This window comes from Corapipo altera, unplaced genomic scaffold (assembly GCF_003945725.1).
Source record: "Corapipo altera isolate COAL_440 unplaced genomic scaffold, ASM394572v1 228, whole genome shotgun sequence".
NCBI lineage: Eukaryota > Metazoa > Chordata > Aves > Passeriformes > Pipridae > Corapipo > Corapipo altera.
In genome coordinates this window covers 101,183-113,922 of record NW_020885068.1, presented here as the reverse complement: position 1 = coordinate 113,922, position 12,740 = coordinate 101,183, and the positions used below count along the sequence as shown (strand labels likewise).

The window sequence follows — 12,740 nt, the reverse complement described above, 5'->3', positions numbered from 1 at the left end:
GGAGACTGCAGTGCTAACACAGGATCCTAAGCTGAGCATCCCCAACTAGGGGGAGACTTGAGCAAAAAAATGATATTAAATTTCCTTAATTGCAGGGTGATAATTTTATTGATGAAAGGGATGATTGAAAGCTAGTTTTTAGTTCAATCCCTCGATGTTCAGGAGGAGTTTTAGCCCCTTTTGGCCCAAATAAACCCGTGCACATCCACTGCTTTGCATATAAATGTACAAAACAAACAAGTAGCTCCTTGCTCAGATGATCAACAGTTTAATGCTGGCTCGAAGTGCCTGTTTCTTGGCTGATATTAAACAGCAAATTAATAACTTCATCCCTCTGTGTTTCCATTTCCTTTTTTCCCCCCTCAGTTTTTGACAGAACTTTGAATCACCCTCAGTTTTCACTGATCGAGACAGGCAGGGAGGGTGTTTGTTGTCTTGCCAGACAGAGCCTAAATGTCCAAGGGAAAGAAAAATAGGAGATTAAATATGATGGAATGGGGTGCCTTTTAAAGCTGTCAGTGCCCCACAGAGGAAATGTGTTATCAAGTAATTTAGGAGGGAGGATTTAATGGAACGTCGTGTTTATTCATGAGGGAGCTCGCCCAGTGACCCCATCGTAACTTTGGGTATTGCCAAAGCTACTCCCTCTAAAATTCCTTTGTCCTGGAAGTTTCTAGATCACACAAGGAATTATGCAGGGTTTCTCTGCTACACAGCTGAGAAACAATAACAGTGAGTTATGGGTGTGAGGAGAAGCTGCTGAGTCCATTGTCTCGGAACCAAAGTGATTTAGTGCCGCTGAAAGAAATTTTAATTATGGTCCGTGGGCCTGAAAATTTAGAGCTGCTCCTTCCCCTTAATCTCGAGTTTATCTCTGGCTGCTAAAGGAGAGTGACACAAATTTGCCAAGCTAAATCTTGCTGAGGCTGCACTTGCAGCCAGTGAAGGGTTTTGTGGCGGGGGGAAACGTGTTTGCTGCGCTTTCCCTTCGCTCCTGGAGCCACCAAAACCTACCCAGCCAGGAATTTGGGATAAACACAGAGCTGTCCTAAACTCAGCTCCCACTTCAACAGTTTCAGGATCAAACCACTGTGTTTCTCTGCTTAATTTTCAAGGGTGTGAGGAGCTTGAAGTGCACCTACTTTAAACCCAAGTATGTCCTGGTGGTGCCCATGGACAAGGAGAAATATGAGACACATCTGAGGAGGACAGGATTGTTCAGCAGGCCAGAGATTGAAGAGGCAGTTTCCAGAGTGGACATGTACCTCCAAATCAGCCAGGATTCCCCAGGATACTTTGATGCAGTCATCAACACGGGTAAGTTAATCCCTGGAGGTGATTTTTGTGACGGAGAAGAATCCTTTTCCAGTTCATTCTGTTCCTGCCCTTTTGGGGAGGTGATTTTTGGGGTCCACCCCACTGCTGGTAAAATACATCACTGTGCTACAGAATATGATATTTGTACTTATTGTCAAGGGCACACAGAGCTTACAATTTAAAGATGGGATTAAAAAAAAAAACAAACCACTAATTGCAGAAGGAAAATATTTAGGTGAGTGCAGAACCTGAGATGAATTTGAGGTTGTTTTCTTGAATGTGCTGTTTATGGAGATGAAGGGGTTTTTTTCTCTCCCAAAGCTGGATAAGATAAGAATGTATTTCTGTGTCAGACTTCTGTGATTTTGTCCTTGTCTTTGCCCTGATGAAAGGTTGGGTTATAATTTTGCATCCTTTCCCTTTCTACAGATGACTTGAATGAGGCATTCATGGAGCTGAGTCTCCTTATGAAGGTGTTCCTGGACTTGGAGCTCCCTGCAGCCTTTGATGACATCCAGGACACCAGAAGCAGAGCAGGTACCACATCTGGGAACATGTTCCTTCTGTTTTTATCAGCAGGATGTTCCTACTTATTGTTAAAAGAATTGAAATCTGTGAATGAAGCAACCTGTGAGACCTGAAACCTCCTCGTGCTCCTCTGCCATGGGTTGATCCCTCCCTGGGATCTGAGTCCTTGATGGATTTACATCCCTGAGGCAAGAAGATGCAGCAAGTGAGCTGCCTGACTCTTCTGAGGATGGTTTAGGGCTGAGGAACTCCCAAATTCATCCCAAATGAGATCCATGTCCATGGCGAAGAGCTTTGTGTCCATCCAGCTGCTGAACAACAGGAAAATGGGCTGGCACTGGGACCTTCCCTTACCCTCTTCCCCAGGATAGCAAGAATCCCAAAAACCATGAAAATCAGGGTGGTAAAGTGAGTGAAGACAACTTATAAATTTGCTCCAAGTGGTTTTGGGGCTGCAGGACAAACCCAAATGGTCTGCAGTGGGTTTAAAAGGAGCCTTTTAGCCTTTTAAAAGAGCCTCATGATCACCTCCAGCTAATCCAAGTGCTTGCTCTCATCCCTGCGATTGTGCAATCTGCATCAGGGAATGGTTCCATCCAAAAATTCATAGAATATCCTCAGTTGGAAGAGACCACAAGGATCCAGTCCAGCTCCTGGCCCTGCACAAACACCCCAACAATCCCACCCCTGTCCCACAGAGCGTTGTCCAAACCCTCCTGGAGCTCTGGCAGCCTTGGGGCTGTGCCCACTGCCCTGGGGAACCTGTTCAGTGCCTCACAACACTTTGGATGAAGAACCTTTTCCTAAAATCCAGCCTAACCCTCCCCTGACACAGCTCCAGCCATTCCCTGGGTCCTGGCACTGTCACAGGGATCAGGGATTGGAGCTGCCCCTCCTGAGGGAGCTGCAGACCCTGAGGAGTCTCCCCTCAGTCTCCTCTTCTCCAGCTGAACAAGCCAAGTGCCCTCAGACACTCCTCATTAATATATTAATATTCCTCCTTCCTATATTAATATAGGGAAAACAAACAAACAAAAAATCCCCCAAAACTCCCAGCAACAACTTCCAGAGAGGCAAATTCTTTGACCAAACTCCCCCTGCAGCAGCAGAACAGGCTCAAGGAGGGAAAGGTGAGGGAGAAGAGTGGAGGAAGAAAGAAAGGAAGACTTCTGTTGTCACAGCTGGAATTTCTCCCACACAATTTCTCCCACAGTTGGGATAAAAGCAGAATATGAGCTCTAAAACACCACAGGAAAAAGAAATAAGGAGCAGAGATTTTGGCAGGAAGATGACCTGCAACGTGGACTCATTTTTGGGGCCTCTTTCCTCTAATTCCAAGGGTTACCATGGTTTATGGCTGCCTTGGTCAGACCCATTGCAACCCAGAGCAGTGAATCAGGTTCCTTTGGGAACACAGAGCCAACATCCAGGACCTTGGTGTGGCTCAGGAAGCTGCAAATCCAAGCAGCTGAAAGAAAGGAGGGAAATATCACTGAAGGGGAGTGTAAAATTCATCAGCTCCTAATTTCAAGTCATTTTTTTTGTGTCCTGAAAGGATTCATAAATCCTGATCTCCCCGCGGACACGGAAAAAAAACTGCTGCACGTTATGGTGGCATCTCAGAGCTCCAGCACTGAGGACCTTTCTGAGGAGTTTTATTTAACCTTAAACTAAGTAGACTTTATTTTCATTTCCAGAACTTCCACATTGGTTTAAAATGAGAACGATTCCCTTGCTTTATTTGCTCTAATATTGTGCTTTCTTGCCTTAAAAACTCTGCAGATGTTTTGGCCCGAAGGCAACAAAACCTTAAATGGATCATCAGAAAAGAAGGGGGAGGATTAAAGAGAAAATATTTTTAAATAACCCCGGTGTTTTTTAATATATGTGTATTTATCTGAGGTGCTTTTAAAGGACTTTGTCTTCCTCAGCAGCTCTGACTTGTCACCAGTTACAGAAACCCCATTAACACCACGAGATCTGGGTAATTCTGCTGCCCATAAAGTAACTTTTAAATTTACTACACGCCATTTAATTCACTTGGAGCTTCATTTAGAGGTGTTTAAATAAGTTTAACTATCCTATTTCTAGACATCCCCTGCTCTTATGGACTGTGGGAAATAATTTATGCTAAAAAACTTGCCCCCAGGTTGCCTTTAATGTGGACATTTTTAGTCAGACGGTGGCAGGGGGAAGATTGGTTGGGGGAGATTATGATGGGCTGTTAATTCTTTTTTGTAATGAACTGCTGTGCAAGAGCTTCTGTAAAAATACTGGGAGGAAATAGATAAGTTCTTCTTTTAAAAAGAAAAAACTTTTAATAGCAGAAGTAGAATTCCTTTCAGAGCTGATAATGCATTAACAGCTTTCATCCGTGGAATTCGGTGCTTTGGTAAAATCATGGAGTGGTTTGGGATGGAAGGGACCTTAAAGCCCATCCAGTGCCACCCCCTTTGCTGTGGGGCAACAAGATTTCCCCCTTGGGTGCTGCCCAGCACAGAGAGAAGGGGCCAGAGGTTGCCTAAAATCCCTGTTGGGATCTCCAGATGTCCAAGCCCAGGAGATCTCGAAAGGCTTCTCTGAAGCCTTTTGGGGTTTGCTGGGTATCAAAATGACTAAAAACCATGTTTATGGTCCTGACATGTCCCCCAGCACTGTTCAGGCACTGATGTAAATATAAATCCATGGAATCTCTGCTCCTGGCAGGGAAGGAGAGCCAGGGATCAAATCCTCTCTGTGCAAACAGGGAGAACAAAGAGGCCCCAGTTCCTCTGGATTTGTCACCAGAGGGAAAAACCAGTTTGAGAGTCAATTCTTAAAGCTGAGGAACAAACACTCCTGAGCTGGGAGAGATGGGAGATCATGGAATGGTTTGGGGTGGAAGGGGCCTTAAAGATCATCCAGTTCCAACCCCAACACCTTCCACTATCCCAGATTGCTCTGACCTGGCCTTGGACACTTCCAGGGATCCAGGGGCAGCCACAGCTTCTCTGGGCAACCTGGGCCAGGGCCTCCCCATTCTCCCAGACAGCAATTCCTTCCTGATAGGAGGAATTCCTGCATACTGCCATGTCCCAATATTTATAAGACCATTCCTACAGCTTAATTTAATATTTAGATACCATTTTATAGACAGGATACATCCCAGCTTAAAAATTTTATTTTTTTTTTTCAATTTGAAATAGTTTTGTTTTTAAAAAAGGAGTTGGTTGTGCCTTGTTTGTGTTTCATGCCAGTGGTGCAAGTCCTTGGATTTTAGTTCCCAGAAATTCAGGGAAATAACAGGTGAGAAGATGCCCTTTTCCAACTCCTCATGGCATTTTGAGAGCTCTTAGAAAGCGAAAACATCTAATTAGTTAGATTGTGATTAGCTCAGAGGACATGACTGAGGTGCAGGGACCTTAAATCCCGTCTCATTCCAAACCCTGCCATGGGCAGGGACACCTCCCATTATCCCAGATTGCTCCAAGCCTCATCCAACCTGGCCTTGGACACTTCCAGGGATGGAAATTCACAATATTTTAGTGTCTTTTTTGTGTGAATCTTTGTGTCTTTTCCACCCCAGGCTCAAGAACTCAACTCTTGTCCCCTGGTGGAGTGACTCGCTCTCCATCTGTCAGTGACCCCTTGGACTCTCCTACCAAAAAATATCCCAGAGCCTTCTTGGACATCAAGACTGCACCTCCAGGCTCTGTGGTAAGGAATATTTCTTGGAACCTTTGACAGAAATGATCAGTTGTAGTCAAACCTCTCACTCTCTCCGGGGAAAAATGGCTCCTGTTCTCCATCGGTCTTTCATTCCGACAATATTTCCCGGTTCCCGGAGTTAAAGGCAGATTGATGGGAATCACAGAGTCATGGAATGGTTTGGGTTGGAAAGGACCTTAAAGCCCACCCAGTGCCACCCCCTGCCATGGGCAAGGACAGCTTCCACTCTCCCAGGTTGCTCCAACCTGGCCTTGGACACTTCCAGGGATCCAGGGGCAGCCACAGCTTCTCTGGGCAATCTATGCCAGGGCCTCCTCATCCTCCCAGCCAGGAATTCCTTCCCAATATCCCATCTATCCCTGCCTTGTGGCAGTGGGAAGCCATTCCCTATGTCCTGTCCCTCCAGGCCCTTGGGAATGAGGCAGGTGAATCAGACAAGAGCACAAGTGTAGCTTCTGCTCCATTTTACACCAGAATAAACCTGTTGATCCCAGTTCACTTCATCCACTCATTTACTGGTCTAACGGAGCTGAATTTCATCTCTCACTTCTACAAGATATGAAATGATCCTATTCCATGGAAATAGATCCAGTTAGTAGGACAATGAGGGTTAATTATGCCATCCTGTGGCAGTGGAAAACTCCTGGAGCTGAGCCTTTCCAAGTGTTGTGCCAGAGAAAACTGGGCTGGCTGAGGAAGAGTGTGGCAGCAGGAGCAGGGCAGGGCTTGTGCCCCTGGGCTGGGCACTGGGGAGGCCACCCCTGGAGTGCTGTGTCCAGCTCTGGGCCCTGAGCTCAGGAAGGCCCTGGAGGGGCTGGAGCAGGGGCAGAGAAGAGCAGCGAGGCTGGGGAAGGGACTGGAGCACAAGTGCTGTGAGGAGAGGCTGAGGGAGCTGGGGGGGCTCAGCCTGGAGAGGAGGAGGCTCAGGGGAGACCTCCTCACTCTCTGCAACTCCCTGACAGGAGGGGGGAGCCGGGGGGGTCGGGCTCTGCTCCAGGGAACCAGCAGTAGGACAAGAGGGCACGGCCTCAAGCTGGGCCAGGGCAGGGGCAGGTTGGACATCAGGAAGGAATGTTTTCCATGGAGAGTGCTCAGCCATTGGAATGGGCTGCCCAGGGAAGTGGTGGATTTTCCATTCCTGGAGGTTTTTAAGGACAGACTGGATGTGGCATCAGTGCCATGGGCTGGGAACCACGACAGAGTTGAATCAAGGGTTGGACTGGATGATCTCAGAGGGCTTTTCCAACCCAGCTGATTCTATGATTCTGTGATTCTATAATCAGTCTCAACAAAGTGCTTGGATTTCAAATCACCTCTTTCAACTCCAGCTTCATCTCTCTCTCTCTCTTTTCCTTACTTTTCCTGGAGGAGTTCCTTCTCCCTGCAGGCAGAGGGGTGGTTGGGGCTCTGGAGCAGATGTGTCTTATGCTCCTTTTTTTAGACAACAATGACAAGGGAAAGAGGAAAAGAATAATGAAAGCTCTGAAGCTGGTTCCCTTCCAGGGCTCTTCTGTCACTCTGCTGAGTGATGGCTTGGCAGCAATGACCTGCTGTCCAATTTATAACCACCTCTGATGGGCAGAATTAATGCTGGAGATGGAGTAACAGCCCCCCCTTCCACCCTCCCTTTTCCCAGGCTTTAAAAAAAGCCATGGAGAAAGGTCTGCCTGGGACATGGGTGGCAGAAATAGGGAAACTCCCATCTTTCATTTTTCTGAGCCGAAATGTCTCTTTTCACGCCGTGCACGACTCAAAACGTGTCACAAATGTTGTCCATTGTCACCTTTCCTCCATCCAAAGCTCTGTTGTTGGAAGCTGAGGGAGAAGCCGGACTATCCCTTCCCTTGTTGGCCCCAGAACTCATTGATTTTTTATTTTATTTCAAAATTTGACATTTTGCCAGGGCAGGGAGAAGCGGTTTTAAGATGGAGGAGGCCATAATTTACCTCAGGTTTAACTTAACTTAGTGGCCACAAGCCTCTTTTTATTCTATTATTCTCCTCTTTCAGTGCTGGTAATTCCTTTGTGTTGTTCCCTGCACGAAGTTTTTATTAGATTTTTTTACAGGAAGCAAAAGCTTTTCAGTGTCAACCCAGTAAAATGTTCAAGGTGAACCACAGAATCCTCTTAGACCATATTCAATGAGAAGAATATAAATACATCTGTAGCCTTTAAAGTAAAATTTTGGCTAAACTCTTACATTTGAGGCTGGTTTTGGCACCCAAATAATGTGCTGTCACTGCAGTTCCCACATTCAACTCACATCCTGAAGAACTGGGAAATAAAAGATACGAAGAAATTAATGTGAGTTATTCACGTGAGTTATCCAAGAGCAAAATAAGCAGCAGGATCTGCTGCTCAGGGATCTGATTCCTTGCAGTTCATCCCTTGTGGCCAGGCCAACCCTGCCCTAATTTTTTATGGCTGTAATTAACTGTGCAAGGTGTGAACAGGAAGGTTCTTACCTTAATCCACCCAGCAAAGGAAAAAAAAAAGGTCAGAATTATATATTTAACCAAAAAAAAAGTGAAATTAAAAACAAGCTCAGTGAGGGAGATTTAGGATAAATAGTGAAGGAATTCACAATAATCACAATGTGAGCATTCACCTCTGTTACAGACATGATTAATTAATTCAATTCATTAAGTTAATTGATTTATTAATTGACTTGATTAATTGATTGATAACTATCAATGACTCTCAGCTGATAACGAGGCAGGATTTAATAACTCTGCCCTGTAATTTAAATTTTTTTTTAAGCACCTGTGGTGCTGGGAAGTTGGGAGGCATCAAAAGTGGTTTTCTGCAGGTTTTTCTTCCTGCTACATTCTCGTGGAATCACAGAACTGCTGAGGTTGGAAAAGATCTCCAAGGTCGTCGAGTCCAACCGTGTCCACCACTAAACCACCTCCTCAAGTGCCACATCTGCACCTTGTTTGAATGCTTCCAGGGATGGGGACTCCACCCCTGCCCTGGGCAGCCTGTTCCTGTGCTGGGCAACCCTTTCTGGGAAGAAATTATTCCAAATATCCAATTGAAACCTCCCCTGGCACAGCTTGAGGCCATTCCCTCTCCTCCTGTCCCTTGTTCCTTGGAAGCAGAACCCAACGCCCTCCTGGCTCTCCCCTCCAGTCAGGGCATTGCAGAGACTTTTTGACTCCTTTGTAGAGACTATTTGGCTGCTGTGAAGACATTGAAGCTTCACTGGAGGTCAAGATCTTCGTTATTCAAAAGCAGCAAGACTAAAGACCAAAATTTCATCAGCGAATCACATCCAGCACCTTTTTAATTATAATATTCCTCTGCCATTTCCCCAAAAATCTATAAATACACATGCTCTGGAATTTTAGCACATGAAAGGGCTGTCATAGCCACTTAAATCCCCACATTTGCTGTTGAATTGCTGTGTAAAGTTGGGCTCCTTTCTCTTCTAGGAAGAAGCTTCTCTCCGAAGACGTTTTTCCGCGGCACATCAGGCCCTGTCATGGAAAGCACCTCCTGCCCCTGTCCAGCTGCTTCCCAGGTAACCCAGAGGGATCTCAGCCAAATTCCTGGGAATTCAAGTGAAAAAGAACCTGTCTGAGGTTTCTTCTCCACTGAGTGATTAGAAACTGTCAGGGATTGCAGCTCTATTCCCTGCCCCTTTTAAATCCCAAATAAATCACGGACCAGCTTGGCTTTTAAATTGGGAGTGCACTGGGAATGGATGAGGCAGAGCCAGCCACGAGTAACTTGTCTAAAACCATGGAATTATTTGATGTATCTTCTCTCAGAGAGAAGAAAAGGACCATTTTTTCTGGCAGCTCAGTCTCTGATGTGGTGGGTTTTTTTCAGCAGTAATTAGTGGTGGAAGGTCCCAGTTTGTGTTTGCTGCAGTGAATCTTCTCTGTTTAAACAGAATTTCTGAAAGCTGAGGCCACTTCCTCGTTTTACTTTTTAATTTTTAATTTTTTTAAAATTTTTTTTTAAAATTTTAGAAAAGTTTTTTTTCATTATTTGTTTTCATTTTTTTAATTTTTGAAGTCCCACCCTGACTGCCTCGCTTCCTTTTCTTCCTCGTAGTCACAGCCCTGCAAAACCAGGTTAAAACTCTGAATCTCAATAGTTTTGAGCCCTTCTGCCTTCCCCTGGTGTAAACCTCCCTAATCTGAATTCTTCCTTCCTTGTTTTTCCTACCTGCCATGAAAAAGGCTCCCAGTGGGGACATTTAAAGCATCACAGAGGCCTCTAAATCAGCAAAATCAGAAGGAATAGAAAATTTCCCACCTCTCAGGGCTGCCCAGTTGCCAGATGTGTTGATGAGAATCACTCCAATGCCAGAAGCTGAAAATTAATTCTAAAAAATAAAAAGAAAGAAAGAAATGCATCATAATAATGCATTTTTCAAATCTTTACTCATTTTAAATGGTGTTGAAGTGAGAAATAAAAATGGAAATGGGTGTTTTCTTTTGCTGGAGGTGTTTTGGGGTTGATTTAGCTCTGCAACATGAACTGTTCTTCTGAGTCTGCTTTAGGTTTTGGGGTTTTTTTTGCTGCCTTCATTCCACAATCCTCATTCCTTTGGAAGCTGATTTTGGGAGTTAAGCTGGGGCAGGTGAGAGAAAAATCCTGTCAGCCCCAATCAGCATTTCCAATGCCTGACCTGGAGGGATGGATGCAGAGGAGACAACGCCCCATTCCAAGCAAGAATTTAAGTCAAAAAATATCATAAATACGAATGTTATCAAATAGCTGAAATTCTGAGAGAAAAGCCTGGAATGCAGGAATTAGCAAGAAAACCTGGAAGGTCAGGTAGCCCAGTCTGGGAGCTTTTGGAGTGTCTTTGTTTTTACAGAATTAAGTTTTGAATTCCCATCAGAGAGGGGTTTCACCTTGGAAAACTCACACAGGATTTGATGGATCTTTCTTTTAATATGGAATTATGGGCTTGGGTCAGGAGCAGCTCCAAAGGTCACTGCATGTCCCCTCTCTCAGCTGTGGTGGCCACCTTTGTGCACACTCTGAGTCCTTGGTGATGTGATTTCCTTTGGCTCTGTTCAGGATCCCAGCCAGGAATTTGTGGATGGATTGGGTGGCTCAGCTGGTAAATTCATGATTTCATTGTTTGTAGCAATATTAGCAGCAGCATCCAGCTAATTTGGAGGGAGGTAGAGTGTTATCTTCTCTTATCCCTTTCCACGGTTCTTAATTATATATCTAATATATTTTATATTTCTCTGTGTCTCTGCTTAGTAAATTCAGTGGTGTTACTACAAATCAACTCGAATTAATAAATTAACTCTCAAAATTGACCACTTTCAGAGTATTTCCAAGTATGGAAGGCCCAGTTGTGGATCCAGGTGTGGCTGCCCCATCCCTGGAAGTGTCTAAGGCCGGGTTGGAAAGGACTTGGAGCAACCTGGGCTAGTGGAAGCTGTCCCTGCCCATGGCAGAGGGTGGCACTGGATGGGCTTTAAGGTCCTTTCCAACCCAAACCATCCTGTGATTCCATGATTTCAGGTGTCCCTACAACACATGCTGGCACAGAAGGCACTATATCATGCGTGGGAGGCACAATTATCTCTACATAAATTGCTCAAAAATGGCATTAATCTTGTTTTAGGCCTTGTTGGCTCAGCAATCCCAGGTACACATCTCATATCTCGATCCATCTTAGTTTTGGTGCATCCCAGGTTCCTCTCTCCTCTGGAATATCCATGTTTGAAGTTATTTTTCTTTTATCTTTTTTTTCTTAGGAGCATTTTATTTCTGCTTTTGCTTGGCTACAGCCTGGCTTCAGTTATTCCAATATAAATCCTCCTTTTTCCAGTGGGATCTGAATTGAGTGAAGACATGGACTTGTGAGTGGGAGAAGCAAAGGGTGTATTTTGAGGCAGTGGCACAGTTTTCCAGAGAAGCTGTGGCTGCCCCTGGATCCCTGGAAGTGTCCAAGGCCAGGTTGGAGCAGCCTGGGATAGTGGAAGGTGTTGGGGTTGGACCTGGATCATCTTTAAGGTCCCTTTCCACCCAAACCGTTGTGATTCCCACCCAAACAAAAAATCACAATGGTTTGGGTGGGAAAGGACCTAAAAATTCTCCCCCTGGGAAGTGACATTTTGGACCAAAGTGGGACAAACGGAGAGAAGAAAGTTCATTAAAGTGGATTAATTTCAAATTTTACTGGGAAATAAAAGAGGAAGGTCAGTCCTTGCTGTGTTTGATGGAGGTGGAACAGAGTGAAACTTTATTCCTTGCAGGAGATCTGAAGCAAAACAAGACAAGAACTCTAAAAAGTAGGTTATCATTAAAAAGAACAAATTCATGAATTATACAGGTAAAAGAATATATATATTTTTAGCACATAGAAATGCCAACATGATCAGCTGCAAGCTTCTGCAAAGTCTTGCTTGAATTGAAGATTTTTTTTTTTGTTGGACTGGATTTTAATTGCAGGAACTCTGTGAGCAGCACCATTAGAGTGGTTTTATTGAGGACTTTTATCCTGATTTCTGTGATTGAAAAGAACTATCAGTGCAAAGTAGATTTTTTTGTGTGTGTCCAGGCAATTTTTTCATGTAATTAGGAAGATTTTAGTGACTTCAGTATTTCTTCAGTGGCAGTTTTGGCTCATCCACACTCCCTCCTTCCTTTTCTTCCACTGCCACTGCTTAGTGAGGAATTGAATGAAGCCACAGATCAGGTTTTGCCAAACAAAAAGGTTATTTTTTTTTGCAGCCAAATCGAATTTCCTCACTCTCTGAAAAGCCCCTTGTGCTGGGAGTGCAAAGAGGTGACTGTGATCAGAAATCGCAGAGGCCAAAGAACCCTATTTCAGTTAAGAGGGAATCAAAATTCTATTTAATATATAAAAACTGATGCCAAAAATAAGATATGCAAAAAAAGTTCCTAAACTACTCCAAGTTTTGCCTTTCTTCTGTATCTATAAATATTAAGATTAATCTCCTCATGACATATTTTAATCCCAAACCGAAAAATACTCATTTTTTTCCTGAGCCTGCGTTAGAAATTTTGAAGCGGTGTCACGCAAGAATCCAACTTATTTTATTTATTGCTACCCTGCAGGGTTATCTCCATAAATTTACTTTCCTAAATCCAAATGACTGAAAAGCTGGCCTCTTTTATTTCCTGCCTCTGGCTGTGTGCAGGTGTAATTAAAGTGATTTTGATGTCTCTTTGCCTCATGGAAC

The 12,740-nt window shown here is 44.3% G+C and overlaps 1 protein-coding gene across 1 annotated transcript in view; it reads left to right on the top strand.

The window, feature by feature from the left end:
* Nucleotides 1-12,740, top strand: part of LRGUK (leucine rich repeats and guanylate kinase domain containing) — a 47,860-nt gene that overhangs the window by 28,280 nt on the left and 6,840 nt on the right. Inside the window, exons 8-11 of the mRNA XM_027669175.1 lie at nt 1,116-1,317; nt 1,747-1,854; nt 5,411-5,541; nt 8,988-9,076. Of these exons, the coding sequence (XP_027524976.1) occupies nt 1,116-1,317; nt 1,747-1,854; nt 5,411-5,541; nt 8,988-9,076 (530 nt within the window). The remainder of the gene's footprint in view (nt 1-1,115; nt 1,318-1,746; nt 1,855-5,410; nt 5,542-8,987; nt 9,077-12,740) is intronic.